The following is an 18,931-nucleotide window of genomic DNA, read 5'->3' on the forward strand; positions in this document are numbered from 1 at the left end:
TTCAAACCCAAAATTTATACTTTAGGAAACAAATCTTAAACAACAAAAAAATAAAGACATAATTTTACAGTAAAAAATAACTAATATTAACTAATTAAAAATTAATTCCTCAATTATTCTTTAAAAATGCCAATTAATTAAGTGAGGAAGAGTAAGTAGTGACCTTTATTATTTCTCTCCCATTTACTCGAAACTACTAACAACAACCCAAAAAAAAAAAAGAAAAAAAGAAAAGAAGAAAACAAAGCCCGGCACGTGATGATATTTGCTGTTGCTTTTTGTTCACATTTTAAGGTGAAACACATCCATGTCGTGTGCTTTCAAATAGTCTTGCCACAAGTACAAATTTTAGTTTCATATCTATCACATAGTAAATCATATATCAATACGTGAAAATTGATACATGAGTGCAACAATAAATTATATGAATTACCTTTTTCATTTGTCTTTTAATAATCTGAATTTTATCAACTACTTTACATCCACAAAATTGAATTGCCTTGTCATTTTTCTAGATAAACTTACCATCGATACACCTAGTTTGCTTCTTAGTAGTTGTGTGTATAGATTCATCCATTACATTCTACTCTACAACCTTCATTCTTTGACCTGTCCAGTTTCCACAAGCCCAAACATTTTCTTTTGCAAAATGGAATTTTCAAGCATACATTGACACAATCTACTAGTAACAACTTAAGGACATACCTAACATCATATCAAGTTGGTCAATCACTAGAGGGGCAAGAAATCACCTCTAACAAACTCAGGACACTAAGATCTAACTACTGAACTATATTGCAAACTATAAAAAAGATAAGGGTTTGGAAGAAGAGGGAGGGAAAGGGGGAATATTTTTGGACATCCATATAGAACCGTCTTACGGTCGAGGTGAATCATGTGTAAAACCCCATAGCTGCACATATTAGAAAGATAGTGAATAAATCATAAATGGTCAATTATCATATAGCTTTATGCAAAGAAAATGTATAACAAACCATTTGGTAGTTATGAAAAACAGAATGTTGTTTTAAATTGAAACTTGACAAGATCTTGTATTCTTTTAACAATTGACTTTACAAAATCTTAAAGACCAGGAAACACAAATAAAAGCTGGAAATGAGAACACAAACTAAGTTGCGAAAAATCCATCTAAGTGGGGAAAAAAATTAAAACCAAATCTGCATTCAAACTAAGTTTAAATTATGGTGATGTTTCATGATGACCCATCTAGGTGGAGAAAACAATAAATAATAATGCCTACTTCTAAGTCCAAACTTGAGTATTAGGATTTTGTTGTAAGCAACATATCAAGCTCAGTGGAAAGGATATTACCTCAACATCTTTTAACTCAAACTCTGGATTATGAGCAAGACATTTGTTCCCGAATGTATCACAAGTTCCACTAGTTCCAGTTAACCTTTTAAACCAGAAGGATGCAATCAAGAGATTTCACTAGGAGTACTTAAACAGTTCAAATATAACAAAATGCAATAGAAGAAACTAGGCAGCATGGTTGTAATACTTACAAATCTTCATGTAAGCATAAGGCATAATTACCCCCACCACCAAGTGCAAGCAAATCATTCAGACACATGTAGTAGTACCGATTGGCACCTGTACAAAAAGATATTTAATCAGAACCTTCCAGCTTCAGAGAAACTCAAAAGGAAGAAAGAAAAAGTTAGGTTAGCAACTCATGCTTAAAATAAAAAAAATCTTGTGCCCTGAATAAAGAGAGAAACAGAGTATATTAGTAATAATTCCCAACAACAGCAATTTCACCTAACAATTAACAAAACTCATCAATTGCAAAGTCTCAAACAATAGAACATCCAACATTTTACTGGTTGCCAGTGAGTAGTGGCCATGACCAATCGATATTATTTCCTAGCCTATGATTTGCCTTTACAATATGATAAGATTGTTGCCTTGTGAGTTAGAGGTCAACGCATCATGGTCAAGGTCCCAGTACCTGACCAAAATTTTTATAAATTATGGTTGGGACAATATGCTCAGACACCTCCCAATTTCAATGAGCCCTCCCATTAGAAAGAAGGAACCACTGTGTAAATCATTTCGAGGGTTTACACTTTACAGTGATTGGAATCCTAGAATCAACATTTCCACATGGGGGGCTAAGGTTGCATACATCTATCCACCCAATAACTTGCATTTCACTAGACTGTCTTTTAAGTTTTCTTTCTAGAAACAAGCCTTATTATTATTGAAAAAGAATTGACCACTGTAATGCATAGAATACCAATGAGGAGATCAGATTTGTAAGCATTTACGAAATGAGAACCCTTACCAGTTGGCCGAAACAACCTTGGCTCACCATATATAGTAGTAAAGACAAAAGTTTGATTTGTTCCCTGTCATGAGAGTAGGGAAATTAAACCATACCTCAAGTTGTAGAACTTGATTCGTAAAGAAGCATTATCTGCATTTAAAAAGAATAACGAACATACTTGATATTTTCGCTTTGCTGTAGGTTTCAAAGGACAGTCTAGCAGCCCACCAAAGACAGCACCTTGCCGATCTCCAACAATCTAACAACTCAGGAAAAACAATAATCAATAAATTCATTTGTCAATTTGAGAAAAAAAGAACTTATAAATTGATCCACAACCATCAAATCATATCTATACTACTACTGGAATGTAGATTTATCTCTAAATGGACTGCATACCAGCAAACCAGGACCAGAGAGTTCAGCACTCTTGCGAATAAGTGTGCGAAGTGATGTTCCATGTTTCAAAGTACTGCCCTTAATTCAAAGAACAAATACTGAATCAGTATTTCAATCAATCACTGGCACAATACTACTCAATGCACAAGGCAAAAAAAAAAATTGGGGGGGGGGGGGGGGGGGGGGGGGAAGAGGGAGTACAGAGCAAACATACCTGTAAACTAAGACCCAGTGACATCCTTTTACAATGTTAGGTATGCATGATTCAAAAAATTCATACAAATCATAAGAAATAAAAGTCGAGTCCTCGGTAAGTTTGAGTGGATGCTCTTTTGATGCTATTGGTGTTTGCTGCTCCTTTGCTTCTGCAAAATCTTCAGAACTGCTACTGCTCCTTCTAGAGGTAGGATCTTCATCAGTTTCATCTTTCACTAGATCTGGGGTATTAAGTGCATTACAATCAGCATATTCATCCATTGGAATATCCTGATATCTAAAATTTTCTTGATCATATCTAGCAGAAATTGATTGAACGTGTTTAAGATCATCTTGGTGCTTGCTTGTCGTGGATCCACCAAAGCGAAATGAAGGGATAACATGAGAAAAATATGATGACCAAGATTTATCCTCTTTATCATATGTGCTAGCCTATACAAATAAAAATCCACTTGTGAGAAGGCAAACAAAAAAGGGAGGGGAAAAAACAGAGTTAAGGTGATCTTTTTCCACTTGTAAGATGCAGAATTAATTAGCACAAGGTTCATATCATGCAAGGACCACATACAGAATTCTTTCAAACTTAGATTTTTATCATTAATGAGATGCAATTCCTTTTTAAGTCCTGTAAAAAAAAAATAGAAAAAGGTCTAATATGCATACGTCATCAATTGATAAGCTGAGTATAGTTGTTCCACAGTTCATACTTCCTATGGTAGTAACGCACTAATACATTCATCAATTGATAAGCTGAGAATAGTTGTTCCACAGTTCACATGGTAGTAACGCACTAATACATCACAAATGATAAAGCATTCAAAATAAAATTAATCATAAACCATGGGGAAAGTATCAGAGCTATTCTCCTTTTACCTAGTTTTCTTTGGTACATTTAACAAACAGTACAAACGCATAACCAAAAACAACTCAATCCAACCACCGGATTCAGAATTTTTTTGCAGAGAGCAGATCAGACTTTTAGGTGAAACCTCGTCAAAGCTCAAACGAACGGATACAGTAACAGATTAACAATGCCGATAAAATACAAAATAATAATAATAATAATAATAATAATAATAATTTGTTTCTAAATAATAATAATAATAATAATATAAACTGGAAGATTTTGAAGGGAAAAGGAGAAACCTGAGGCGAGGAAGATGAAGGGGTGGAAGAAGTAGAAAAGAGGTTGTAAATCTTGTCCGAGACTTTTTCTTTGAGAGAATGCATGGTGATGGTGATGGTGATGACGAAGATGAATATGGTGAATAAGATCACACACGATTCAATAAATTAATTAAATAAATAAATAAAATAAAATGTTTGTGAATAAGGGTTTGAACTTTGAACTTTGAACTTTGAACTTTTGAGGGAAGAAAGGGGAAGTGAGAGACAGGCGTCCCACCGACGTGAATAAGGGATTACTAATTCAGAATGGCCGCAGGCCGCTGAATGTAAATGTAAATGCTGTTAGGGTTTGTTTGGGTGCAATTTTCACAAAATATTTTTTAATGATATTTTTTTTAAAAAAATTTTATAAAAATAAAAAAATTTTGTTTAAATATTTTATGTAAAAAAAAATTTTATTTATTAATCATATTTAAATAAAATAATATAAAAGTATTTTTTTATTTATTATGTAAAAAATATTTTTAAAAAAAAAAAAGATCTTTCAAAAAAATATAAATTGTAATTTTTTAAAAAAATTTATTTTTTAATTTTTCTAATACTTTTACTTTTATTATTAGAAGTGTATCAAATACACTATAAAATAAAAAAAGATATTTTTTATTAATTTAATGATACACACAAGCACTTAACATTCTTTCATATTTTTCCTCATATAATTATTACCTACTTATTAACTACTTACTCAGATATTCTACTTATTCCAATTCACATGAACAAAAATATTTAAGTAATTAGTAATTATCAATAAGTAAACAAATAAAATTGCATTTCAATAATTTTAATGTTGATAAAAATACATTTAAATTTTGTTATTAACAAAAATATCCTTAAATAATTTAAAAATAAAAGAAAAATCTCTAAAAATATTTTTTTTAAGTGGCAAACAATTTTTATATTTGACAGACTGCTTATGTATTTAATTCAAAATTTAATAGAAATATTTAGATAACTATTTAAAAAATACACATAAAAAATCAAATAAAAATTTGATTTCTATATTTTTTATTTTTTAAAAGTATTATTAGTTATTGACCAAAAAATCACAAAAAGATATATACCTAGCGAAAAATCACTAAATTTAAAGAATAAAAATATTTCATTTTTGTAATCATGCTTACAAAAAATCGCATCAAAATTCAATTTTTAAAATTTTTTTGAGAATACATATTTAATGTTGAACATTTTTGTTGCATTTTTATATTATTTGAGGGTATTTTTGTCAACAATAAAATTATTCAGGTACATTTTTTGTGGTTTACTCTTACCGAAATTCTTAAAATCAGACACTTTAGTCTTTTAGGTTTTAAATACATAAAATAATTTTTAACGTTTATTTATGTTAGATAACGCAGTCTCTCTTCGTTAGTCAACCAGGACGTGAAATCTTAACTAACGCTCCTAATCATTAAGTATCTACGTATGCAAACTGGACTGATCAAACTCTAGAATGAAATATGTAACATCTCAAATTTTTGAAATTAAATAATTAGTTATTTATGAGTTATTATATTATATTGAGATTTTATTTTAAAAAAAAATTATTTTTAATAAAAATAATTAAATAAAATTTTATGATTATTGAAATTTAATTTAATTATAACTTATTCTATTAATTTAAATTATCTAAAAGCATGACACATACTTTCTTTCATTGATTAGCTATGACACCTAATAAGATTTATGTACTTTACGGCGGTTTTTGGAGCCGTTTTAGGCGGGTTTGAACTGTCGCAAAACATTTTGCGGCGGTTAATTAATCACCAAAAGATGAGACGCAGGCAAACGGTTAGCGGCGGTTTTTTTCAACCACTGGAATAATCGCCGCGAAATGTGAATTAGTTTTGTGGCGGTTATTACCCGTTGTCATAAGAGGGTCAAAAATAATATTTCCAATTTTGCAGCAGTTTTCAACTGCCGCTAAATGTCAGTAATTTGAAAAGAAAGCCGTTTTGTGGCGGGTGATAACCGCCGCTATATCAGAAAAATGAACAATATGACTGTTTTGCGGTTTCCTATTAAAATTTCAGGTTTTTTATTATTTTGCCTCTTTTAAAAACGTCTGTTTATTAAACTTTAATTTTTTAATTTTTAATTAATTTAAAAAAATTGCAACCAAGTAAAACAACCAAATAACATAACAAACCAAATTATATATATGCAAACATAACATATATAATGAGATTGTCATAACATCATCTAAAATAAAGTAAGAATGCTTAACTTGAAGAAAATAAGCATAAATCACTAAACCAACTTAAATGCAAAAGTATCTAAGAACATTTATTGAAATTCAAAATTTCTGTTGCGGGTCGTAATTGCCAGATGAAGATGGCCCCGCGCGTGACGAGTCTGGTATACTACCCATAAAAGCCAGCTCTGCAACAACCTCAGTTGGCAAATTGTCTCCTTGCTGTTGGACTAGATATCCCAAGATCTTATCTATCGACTGTCTCTTTGCCTACTCTTCTTCTAGCTTAGCCGTCAATTCTGTAATTCTACTCTCATACTCTTCATTGGGCTCTACAGAACCCGACAGTTGTCCAGCAGCGTTACTAAAGACTTGGGTGGGACATGGTCCAGCACCTAAGGCATGAACTTGTCCTGGGTGCTCCTTTCTAAGAACTTGTGCTAGCAAATCATTTTGTAAAAGGTGCTTAGAGGATTCATCCTGCCTCTCAACATTCGCAATTGCTTCCTATAAATATACAATACATTGGAAAGCATGAGTTAACAATAGCACGATATATACAGTAAGCTAAGTTTAAAATTTTCAAACATGACTTACACTAACAACACGCATATCAGAATGGATATACGAGCCATTTTTTTTCTTATGAGTCATAATAAACAACCCTCCTGTACCAACGGGCCTTCCTTGCTCTTTCTCCTATATCATTGATATCGACACAATTATGTAAACAACAATAACATATTCAGGAAGATTAATCAAAATCTTAATGCAAATAATTACTTATTACCACTTCGTCTTTTTTTTCTTACCAATGTTTCGGAGCCCCCCAATATGTGTGTAAAGTTGTTTGCTCTGATTTAAAGTGTTTTGTTTACACTTTTTTTATGAACAAATAACAGAACAAATATAAATGAGAAAGACATGTTGAATATAAAAGGTAACGGGTGTAAAATGTATACACATATATGTTTTGTGGAAATAATAAAGAATACCAAGGCTTACCTTTGTTTCTTCCTTCTGGCGATAGTTAAGGAACCGTTTCCATTCATTTTCTTCTATTCCTTTTTGGCGATGCTCAAGATTTTCCTCATAAGTCCTTGTTTCTTTGTAACACTTATGATACAAGTTGTGCCTTGTATCCTTCCAGTTCTTTCCTATCCTCTTCATAATTTCGCGCTTTATTTTTCCTCCGGCATCGTCTTCATAGTGAAAGACCCGCTGCAATTAGTTGACATTGTCACTAACCAAGACCAACTAACAAGCATAAGACTGATAATTTGAAGAATATCCACAACCATTATAGGCTAATTTAAATTGATAAAGTATGACACTCAAATCCAGTACAAGCAGTCGCAATTACGTATAAAATAGAAGTGCTGAAATAAACATGTGAAAATCGAAATTTGAAAATTTTATCAACCATATAATTTACCCATGCAAAAGATCTTACAAAAAAAAAACAGAAAACTAAAATTGCTTAAATTGTTGAAGCTTAAAGATGAACCTTGATCATGTTGTATACATGTTCTTTCTTAACTTTGTTCACATGCTCCCAACTATCTGCATATATGGGGAACTAGGAATAATCTGCACCCAAACTCCCTAAGAAACTATTGAATAATCCAGCTGCCTGACTAATTGATTGCAGCTCTTTCTTAAATGGGAGTACTATCTTTGTATTGGAAGAAACTACTAGAAATAGGGTTTTTTCGAACAAATTTTGAGACGAAATTAAAATAAATTTCGAACAAATTAGAGACAAATTTTTTCTATCAAACAAAATTGGGATGGATTTTTTTTGTCCCAAAAAGCCTTGTTGCTAATTTACATTTTGTCTGAAATTTTGTCCGAATTTTTTTTCAAACGATTTTGTGACAGATTTCGAATAGGCATTTATCTACTAGATTTCTAACTATTATGATGTATTTTAGACGAATTTTAGATAGATTAGCCAACATAAAGACAACGTATTTCAGACAAATTTCAAACATAAAAAATTCTTTTTAGACAAATTTCAAACAAAAAATATACTTTATTTCAGACAAATTTCTAACAAATTTAGTTAAATATTACAAATTTTTTTTGAACAAATTTTAGACAAATCAAATATTTCTTTTCAATTAAATTTCAGACAAATTTAATTTAAAAGAATTTACGTATTTGAAACAAATTTCATACAAAACAAAAATTTATTTTTGCACAAATTTTCTACAAATTTAATATAATAATTCAAACAATTTTCATACAAAATAATTTGCTATTTAATATATAAATATTTTAGAAAAAAATTGTATTCGATTTGCTTTCTATTAAGACCATCATAATCATTTTTTTCATATTACATCACTGAAATTATAAACACATAATAAAGTCATGAAAAAGTCAATTACCATAAAACAGTTAAAAAAATATTTATTATTAAAATACTTATCCATAAATGTAATCAAACCAAAATAAAAAAACAATTAAACTAAAACAAAAAAAGCCTTTAAAAAGGTCAAATATCATGAATAAAATCAAATGTACTACCTAATTCACCTAAAAATTCCTTAATCTAAATCAGAAAAAATATATACTCTAGATATCAATCACTCATGTTATCATCCTCATCATCACTAGACCTGTCCCAAGCTCATCATCCGCAAGAACAGACATGGTTGAAGGAAGTGGGAGATTCAACTTTTTATACAAAGCATGAAGTGTCTTTTCAGTAGAACCAATTATTTTCTGTTGAGCTTTTAGTTGACGTCCTTGATCCTTTAACTTATGCTCAGCATCATTCAACTTAACCTTTTGCTCTTCATTGATCATTTCTTGCTCCTTTGCCTTTTCTTTCCACATGTGAAGTTCTTGCTCAATATTAAGATTGTCTTTGGATGTCTCTGAGCAATTTCTGGAATCCAACTTTGAAGAGAGATTTAAACTAAAAGAACCTAAACCAAAAGCAGCTTTCTTTTTTTCCTTTGTCACAACTTTGTTCCAAATAGTGTAATCATCTGGTATATCTAGGCCTTCCTTAGATGCCTCAACATCTCCCTCATTATCCAAGGATAAAGCTACTTGAAAAAGTTTTGTCTTTCGCTTTTTGAATTCACCCTACAAAACTAATTCATTTTAATCACAACTAATTATGCCATGAACAAATACTAACATATAGTGAAAATTATTTTTGAAAACGACAAAAAAAGAACAAACTAGCATCACATACAATGACTTTTTCAGATTTTTCATCAATCCAACTTTTGTCCTTTTTGGTGTTGCATTTAGTATAAACCTCCTCTAGAGAAGGTTTTACTCCCGTAGCTTTCTCCTATAATATAATAGTTTTAATCGATAGAAAAGATAAAAGAATAAGAAAATATTGCACATAATAAGAACAAGACTAAAATTAAACTATTTTTATCTTACCATTCTGCATGCATGTTCACCCACAGATATGGAACCACCAGTATGCATGAAACTTCCAGCATTTGATGCTCGATTCACAGTATTTACTGCTGACCAGTTCTTAAAATGCGGATCTGTAGCCCAATAATGTAATAGTTGACACCAAACGGGTTCAGGAATATATTTTGGTACATTGTTAGGGTCTTTTGAATAATTGAATCTCTCCTGATTCATCAACCCTCTTAATCGAGCACTCCCTTTAATCTAAAAAATTTGACGAATTTTCGCATTGTGTTGAAGTTCCCACATATAATATTTCTATAAAAGAAAACAAACATATACATTAAATTATCCACTATGTATAATATCAAAATAACAAAAAAATGATAATAAATACTTACCTTAAATTCAATAAACCACAAATCTCGCATTTGATCACTGGCATGTCTCCATGTAGGGCAGAATTCTGAAAATTTGCTTTTAATGGCAGTTGTTACATGACGAACAGTAGTACATGAATTAAACCTATAAGAAGATCAAATAATGAGTAATTACACATGTATTCACAATAAAAACAATATAGAGAGAACGTTAAAACACAAAAGTAATTGTTGTACTTACTCTTTGCTAAAAGGCACTATTTTCAAGAGCCCTTCTTGAGTGACAGGTTCACCTTCTTGAGTAAGAGATTCATCTTGATGATTTTCATCCAATGAGTGAGCATGATGTAAATTTCGTTCATTATTAAGAGCATTATCAAATGATTGAGGTTGGATAGGTGAACAGTATGGTGATTTAGTTGGTGATGGTGATGGTGATGGTGATGGTGTATGATCGGCATGGGATGATAGTAAATTTCTCTTGAATTTTTGTGGTGGCTACGAAAAAGAGGGTGGTAATGCTGAAGGCTTTTTAGATACATGTGAAGGAACTGGAGCTCGTGATTTTGTAGGTTTATAGTGTGAAAGCTTAGTTTTGTGTGCACTAATTACCTCATTATTAACAGACTTTTTTACTTTAATTGACAAGTGTTTTTTATTTTTTTTAGAACCTGACATCTAAAACAACAAAGATTTATAAGATTCGTAAGACATTGCATTTAAATTTCAGTAACATGTACATCATCAAAAGAATTAAAATAATAACAATGTAAAATAATACTTAGCTACCAAAATAATCAATTAGGATGTAAAATAAAGTGCTACTATGCTTTAATACTAAACTACTAATATATATGTACACATGAGCATTTTAAGAAGTTCATAGCAAGGATAATACTATATGTGTGAAAGGGGCAGATTGTGTGAAAGGTGGAAACAAAAAATACTAGTAATTAATTTATCACTTATTCATGTTACTACTTAGTAATATCATTCTAACTCAATAATTTCCTCCTAGTTTCTCATTTACTAATTTTAACAAGGCAGCAACATGGTTCATTTACAAGCAATCAATTCAACCAAAACAATAATCGCAACACAGACATAATCAAAGTAAATCCAACCATTAAACTATAATCACAATAATATCAACGATAATCAGGGGCGAAGCTAGGTTGAAGTTGAGGGAGGGGCCAAAAATTAATCTTGTAATAGAAAAAGAGTAAAATAAAATTTTTAAGGGGGGCTAAAATAAAATTTGTACACAATTTATAAAGAAAATTTAAAGTTTGGGAGGGGCCATTGCCCCCCTTTGGTTATATGTGGCTCCGCCCCTGACGATAATTATAATTCATAGTCAAAAACCAAAGTCAATTACATCAAATAATCACATAATACAACGCTAGGTGTTTTAGCGATAAAATTCTAGTCATAAATACCTTTTTACTCTTTTTCTTCATAAGAATGCATGATTATGCCGTAGTCTTCACTAAAGTATGTGTGCGTGTAGCTTGTTACTGACTCCCGCTTTCCTAAAAAGAAGCCATACAAAGGATACAATCAAAAGGTTAACAAACTTAAACAATTCACGAAGGGGTTCACAACTCTTGAGATTGTATAAGGACCACACGTACCATATGACTAAAAAAAAACAGACCACAGGCACCACTTCTTCAATTCCTATTAATTATTTGTTATTTATTTCCTATAAAAGCTTCTACAAGTAAAGACCACACGAAATCACTGACAATGGAAGGCTTCTAGAGCAGTTTCGACAATGGAAGGCTTATAGAGAGAAAGAGCTGTTGCAAGTATGAGGCTTCCCCTTATTCTCATTTTGTTAATCAGCTCATGCAAATGATCAACAATATCTAAAGAAGATGAAAATTCACCAATTAATTTGTATTTCTAGATGAAACAATTATGTCTTTATCATTTGAATGTTTCTTTGTAAAAATAATAAACATCAATTTATGGTTGCTTTATAGTTCTCTAAAGCTTGCAAAAAGTACACATAAAAGTAGTTACGGGCCAAGGCCAGTATTCTTAGATTTTCACTACAGCAAATTTCAGGAAATTTATTAGTGTCCAAGCCATTTAATCTTTATAGTAGCTACAACATATAAACCAAATGCAAAGCATCACATAGGCATTCAATCAAACATGTGGTGTGTAATTCAGAAATTCATCATAATCAAGCAATTTTCAGTAGCATTCAATCCATAACAACCATTATTCTTAGGTTTCCACTACATCAAATTTTAGGAAATTTATTAGTGTCCAAGCCATTTAATCTTTATAGTAGCTACAACATATAAATCAAATACAAAGCATCACATAAGCATTCAATCAAACATGTGGTGTGCAATTCAAAAATTCAGCATAATCAAGCAATTTTCAGCAACATTCAATCCATAGCAGCCATAATCCAACACTTGCAACTTAACAAAGATCTAATAAACTAATCCTAACCTATCTTAACCACTTAAATCCACTAACAACATGCAAATTCTAACTAACTAACTAACTAATTAAAGAAAATAGACTGGAAAAGCAGAGCAAAGAGAGAACCTGAGGTGATGACTAGGGTTCTTGAAGCAAAGGAAGGGGAAAAGAATGCAGTGGTACTATGTTATTGCCACTGCTGGAGGTGCGGTAACAATGACGCCAAAAAGGAAGAGCTGGACTGAGCTCCTAGTTGCAAAGGGAGAAGACGAATGTCACTGAATGAGGGTGAGAAAAGAGATTTTTTGTTTGAATCTTAGAAATAAAAGAAAAAAAATTATAGGTTATAAATGATAAAAGCCATTTTAACAAAAGAAATTTGTGCATGAATTATGATTAAGAATCTTAATTCATCCTTCTATTAGTTCTATTTCTAATCATAACTCTTCTCAATATATATGTAATAGATAATAATAGATGATAAATAAATAGTCACTTCTCTTATGGAGTTATAAATCATCATCTCCAAAAAGAAAAATAAAGAGAAACTAATCAGACCACTATTTAAATAATATATTTGCAAGAGTAATGCTGAAGAACCAAAACCAATAAATCAAGATTCATGAGTAACACATTCAACAAGCTAAACTTTTTAAACATTATTGAAATTGACATTGAAAACAGGAAAAACATGCATAAATAAAAAGAAAAAAAAAAATAAATCAAGCTCGATGCACAAAAATTAGCAAGCAAATTAACAATGAACAAAGTTGAGTAACAAACAAATTAACAAGCCATTTAATCTTTATAGTACCTACAACATATAAATCAAATGCAAAGCATCACATAGGCATTCAATCAAACATGTCGTGTGCAATTCAGAAATTCAGCATAATCAAGCAATTTTTAGCAGCATTCAATCCATAACAGTCTCAACAAGCTAAAATTTTTAAACATTATTGAAATTGACATTGAAAACAGAAAAAACATACATAAATAAAAAAACAAATTAAGCTGGCAGAGGATGCACAAAAATTAGCAAGCAAATTAACAATGAACAAAGTTGAGTAACAATCAAATAAACAAGCCATGTAATCTTTATAATAGCTATAATATATAAATCAAATGCAAAACATCACATAGGCATTCAATCAAACATGTGGTGTGCAATTCAGAAATTCAGCATAATCAAGCAATCTTCAGCAGCATTCAATCCATAATAGCCTCCACAAGCTAAAGTTTTTAAACATTATTGAAATTGACATTGAAAACAGGAAAAGCATGCATAAATAAAAAGAAAAAAAAAACAAATTAAGTTGGCAGAGGATGCACAAAAATTAACAAGCAAATTAACAATGAATGAAGTTGAGTAACAATCAAATTAAAAAGTTATTTAATCTTTATAGTAGCTACAACATATAAATCAAATGCAAAGCATCAAATAGGCATTCAATCAAACATGTGGTGTGCAATTCAGAAATTCAGCATAATCAAGCAATTTTTAGCAGCATTCAATCCATAACATCCTCAACAAGCTAAACTTTTTAAACATTATCGAAATTGACATTGAAAATAGGAAAAACATGCATAAATAAAAAGAAAAAAAACAAACCAAACTGGCAGATGATGTACAAAAATTAGCAAGCAAATTAACAATGAACAAAGTTGATTAACAATCAAATTAAGAAGCCATTTAATCTTTATAGTAGCTACAACATATAAATCAAATGCAACGTATCACATGGGCATTCAATCAAACATGTGGTGTGCGATTCATAAATTCAGCATAATCAAGCAATTTTCAGCAGCATTCAATCTATAACAGCCTCAACAAGCTAAACTTTTTAAACATTATTGAAATTGACATTGAAAACAGAAAAAGCATGCATAAATAAAAAGAAAAAAAACAAATCAAGCTGGTACAGGATGCACAGAAATTAGCAAGCAAATTAATATTGAACGAAGTTGAGTAACAATCAAATTAACAAGCCATTTAATCTTCATAGTAGCTACAACATATAAATCAAATGCAAAGCATCACATAGGCATTCATTCAGACATGTGGTATGCAATTTAGAAATTCAGCATAATGAAGCAATTTTCAGCAATATTCAATCCATAATGGCCTCAACAAGAACTTTTTAAAAAAGAAAAAAATTCAAGCTGTAAAAGATGCACAAAAATTAGCAAGCAAATTAACAATGAAAAAAATTGAGTAACAATCAAATTAACAAGCCATTTAATCTTTATAGTAGCTACAACATATAAATCAAATGCAAAGCATCACATAGGCATTCAATCAAACATGTGGTGTGCAATTCAGAAATTCAGCATAATCAAGCAATTTTCAATAGCATTCAATCCATAACAGCCTCAACAAGCTAAACTTTTTAAACATTATTGAAATTGACAATGAAAATAGGAAAAGCATGCATAAATAAAAAGAAAAAAAAACAAATCAAGCTGACAGAGGATGCACAAAAATTAGCAAGCAAATTAACAATGAACAAAGTTGAGTAACAATTGAATTAACAAGCCATTTAATCTTCTTAGTAGCTACAACATATAAATCAAATGCAAAGCATCACATAGGCATTCAATCAAACATGTGGTATGCAATTCAAAAATTCAGCATAATCAAGCAATTTTCAGCAGCATTCAATCCATAACGACCTCAACAAGCTAAACTTTTTAAACGTTATTGAAATTGACATTTAAAATAGAAAAAGTTTGCATAAATAAAAATACAAAAATTCAAGCTGGCAGAGGATGCACAAAAATTAGCAAGCAAATTAACAATGAAAAAAATTGAGTAACAATCAAATTAAGAAGCCATTTAATCTTTATAGTAGCTACAACATATAAATCAAATGCAAAGCATCACATAAGCATTCAATCAAACATGTAGTGTGCAATTTAGACATTCAGCATAATCAAGTAATTTTCAGTAGCATTCAATCCCTAACAGCCTCAACAAGCTAAACTTTTTAAACATTATTGAAATTGACATTGAAAGTAGGAAAAGCATGCATAAATAAAATGAAAAAAAAAACAAATCAAGCTGACAGAGGATGCCCAAAAATTAGCAAGCAAATTAACAATGAATAAAGTTGAGTAACAATCGAATTAAAGCCATTTAATCTTTATAGTAGCTACAACATATAAATCAAATGCAAAGCATCACATAAGCATTCAATCAAACATGTGGTATGCAATTAAGAAATTCAGCATAATCAAACAATTTTTAGCAGCATTCAATCCATAACAGCCTCAATAAGTTAAACTTTTTTAAACATTATTAAAATTTACATTGAAAACATAAAAAGCATGCATAAATAAAAAAGAAAAAAAATAATTCAAGCTGGCAGAGGATGCACAAAAATTAGCAAACAAATTAACAATGCACAAAGTTGAGTAACAATCAAATTAACAAGCCATTTAATCTATATAGTAGCTTCAACATTTAAATCAAATGCAAAGCATCACATAGGCATTCAATCAAACATGTGGTATGCAATTCAGAAATTCAGCATAATCAAGCAATTTTCAGCAGCATTCAATCCATAACAGCCTCAACAAGCTAAATTTTTTAAACATTATTCAAATTGACATTGAAAACATAAAAAGCATGCATAAATAAAAAGAAAAAAAACAAACCAAACTGGCAAAGGATGCACAAAAATTAGCAAGCAAATTAACAATGAACAAAGTTGAGTAACAATAAAATTAAGAAGCCATTTAATCTTTATAGTAGCTACAACATATAAATCAAATGCAAATCATCACATAGGCATTTAATCAAACATGTGGTGTGCAATTCAAAAATTCAGTATAATCAAGCAATTTTCAGCAGCATTCAATCTGTAACAGCCTCAAGAAGCTAAACTTTTTCAACATTATTGAAATTGACATTGAAAACAAGAAAAGCATGCATAAAAAAAAGAAAAAAAAAACAAATCAAACTGGTAGAGGATGCACAAAAATTAGCAAGCAAATTAACAATGAACAAAGTTGAGTAACAATCAAATTAAGAAGCCATTTAATCTTTATAGTAGTTACAACATATAAATCAAATGCAAAGCATCACATAGGTATTCAATCAAACATGTGGTGTGCAATTCAAAAATTCAGCATAATCAAGTAATTTTCAGCAGCATTCAATCCATAACAGCCTCAACAAGTTAAAGTTTTTAAACGTTGTTGAAATTGACATTAAAAATAGGAAAAGCATGCATAAATAAAAAGAAAAAAAAACAATTCAAGCTGGTAGAGGATGCACAAAAATTAGCAAGCAAATTAACAATGAACAAAGTTGAGTAACAATCAAAATTAACAAGCCATTTAATCTCTATAGTAGCTACAACATATATATCAAATGCAAAGCATCACATAGGCATTCAATCAAACATGTGGTGTACAATTCAGAAATTTAGCATAATCAAGCAATTTTCAACAGCATTCAATTCATAACAGCCTCAACAAGCTAAACTTTTTAAGCATTATTGAAATTGACATTGAAAACAGGAAAAGCATGCATAAATAAAAAGAAAAAAACCAATTCAAGCTAGCAGAGGATGCACAAAAATTAGCAAGCAAATTAACAATGAACAAAGGTGAGTAATAATCAAATTAACAAGCCATTTAATCTTTATAGTAGTTATAACATATTGAAGGATCTATCATTGAATCATATCTAATTGAGGAGATTTCTCACTTTTGTGAGTACTATTTTAACCAAACTAGCATTGTCGCAAAGCAAAATGATAAGAGTGATGATTCAATGCAACCAATTTTGTCTATTTTTAATTTGCCTGGTTGTTTGGCTGGTGAATGCAAGAGTCGTTATTTAGATGACGAAGAATTCAGTGCAGCCATGATTCATATACTAATAAATTGTGATAAAATTAAGCCATATATTGAGTGAGTATTTATCTTCCTATGTATATTCTTACTAATAATAATATTTTCTTATATTAATAATTTAAATTTCTTTGAAATTCATGTACTATAGCATCTTTGTGGACTTCATACGTCAAGGTCATATTACTTTAAGTGATGAACAAGTTGATTAATTTATTGAAGTGGATTTTGCAAAGTGGTTTAGAAATTATGTAAGTCAAGATATGATAGTCTTATTGTACACACATTTTTTGGTAGATGACATATTGTATTCTAATTTATTGGTTCTTATTTAATATAGGTTCATGATCCTTTAAATAATGTGATGGATTTGAATATTCATTCCTTGGCATGGGGTCCTTTGAGAATTGTTAAATGTTGGCCTATTTACAAAGTCAATGGCTTTAAGTTTCACACAAGATCTCACTCAACTGGAAAGTCAACTCAGAATTATGGAATATGTGTCAAAGGCACAGGTTACGGTGAATATGAAAATGATTTCTATGGATAGCTTGATGAAATTATTCAAGTTGAGTATACTGAGCTACCACTAAAAAGAGTTGTACTATTTAAATATGAATGGTTTGATCCCACGATTGGCAAGGGAACAAAGGTAAACAAAGAGTATGGAATCATACGTCGATTCGAAAGAATTGATGATATGGTAAATATGATCCATTTATCATTGCATATAAAGCAATCCAAGTATATTTTGTACCTCATCCAATGAGCAACACCAGAGAAAAAGCAGAATAGTGATTTGTATTCAAGACTAAAGCAAGATGTGAGATTGAGATTGAAACAACAGAAGATTTTGCATATCAAGAAGATGCCACAAATCAATCTAACAATCATATCTCAAATGATATTGACACTATTATTGATTTACTGGATACCAATAGTACAATATATGATGATGATGATGATGATGATGATGATGAGACACTTGGGGATGAGGACGAGGATGAGGATGAAGACAAAGACGAGGATGAGAACAATGAGGACGAAGATCAAACTGAATAGTATGAAAAAGTGCACTATAAAATGTATTCATTTGTACTTTTTTTTTAATTTTTAATATACTTTAATCTTATATGAAAAAAGTATATGATTTTTTTATTTTACGTGTTTTTTTTATTATTATTTATTATTTGCATTAGTTTTTTAGAAGATTGGATATAATTTATTTTTAAGTTTTTATATATGTCATTCTTTTAGATACAGTTTATCTTAAATTTGTTACAAAATTAAATTTTGAATTATTATAAAGTAAATAATTAAAAGAATAAATTAAAAAATAATAGACTAATTTAAAATAAAAATAATATTTTTACACTAAATTTTAAAATTTTTCAATAAACATTTAAAATTCGTTTGAAAACTGATGCACTTTCAAACAGAATTTACAAATGATATTATTTTCGTCCCAAATTTGTGGGAAAAAATTTAGCTACTTCGAAGGGTTAGCTATAGTAAAAGCATGTAAGACTTATTATAGACAAATGTGGGATAGAATTAACATTTTTTGAAATG

At 30.1% G+C, this 18,931-nt stretch overlaps 1 protein-coding gene across 1 annotated transcript; it reads right to left on the reverse strand.

The window, feature by feature from the left end:
- Positions 1 to 266: 266 nt before the first annotated feature.
- LOC130947955 (uncharacterized) lies at positions 267 to 4,319 on the reverse strand. Its single transcript, XM_057876671.1, has 8 exons — positions 4,052 to 4,319; positions 2,904 to 3,337; positions 2,690 to 2,762; positions 2,469 to 2,549; positions 2,309 to 2,372; positions 1,527 to 1,614; positions 1,333 to 1,417; positions 267 to 913 (listed from the first exon to the last, which is right to left on the reverse strand). Exons 1-8 carry the CDS (start codon positions 4,133 to 4,135, stop codon positions 878 to 880), a joined length of 945 nt encoding a protein of 314 aa, XP_057732654.1. The 5' UTR covers positions 4,136 to 4,319; the 3' UTR covers positions 267 to 877.
- Between the last annotated feature and the right edge of the window lie 14,612 nt (positions 4,320 to 18,931).

Source organism: Arachis stenosperma, chromosome 9 (genome assembly GCF_014773155.1).
Source record: "Arachis stenosperma cultivar V10309 chromosome 9, arast.V10309.gnm1.PFL2, whole genome shotgun sequence".
Taxonomy (NCBI): domain Eukaryota; kingdom Viridiplantae; phylum Streptophyta; class Magnoliopsida; order Fabales; family Fabaceae; genus Arachis; species Arachis stenosperma.

Excerpts from the sequence above, each read along its gene's own strand:
- LOC130947955 (XM_057876671.1), bottom strand. The coding sequence starts at position 4,135 with ATGCATTCTCTCAAAGAAAAAGTCTCGGACAAGATTTACAACCTCTTT. Across the intron at positions 1,418-1,526 it reads TTATGCTTACATGAAGATTT|GTTAACTGGAACTAGTGGAA; the intron begins GTAAGTATTACA and ends CTGGTTTAAAAG. Across the intron at positions 914-1,332 it reads TTGAGTTAAAAGATGTTGAG|CTATGGGGTTTTACACATGA; the intron begins GTAATATCCTTT and ends TAATATGTGCAG.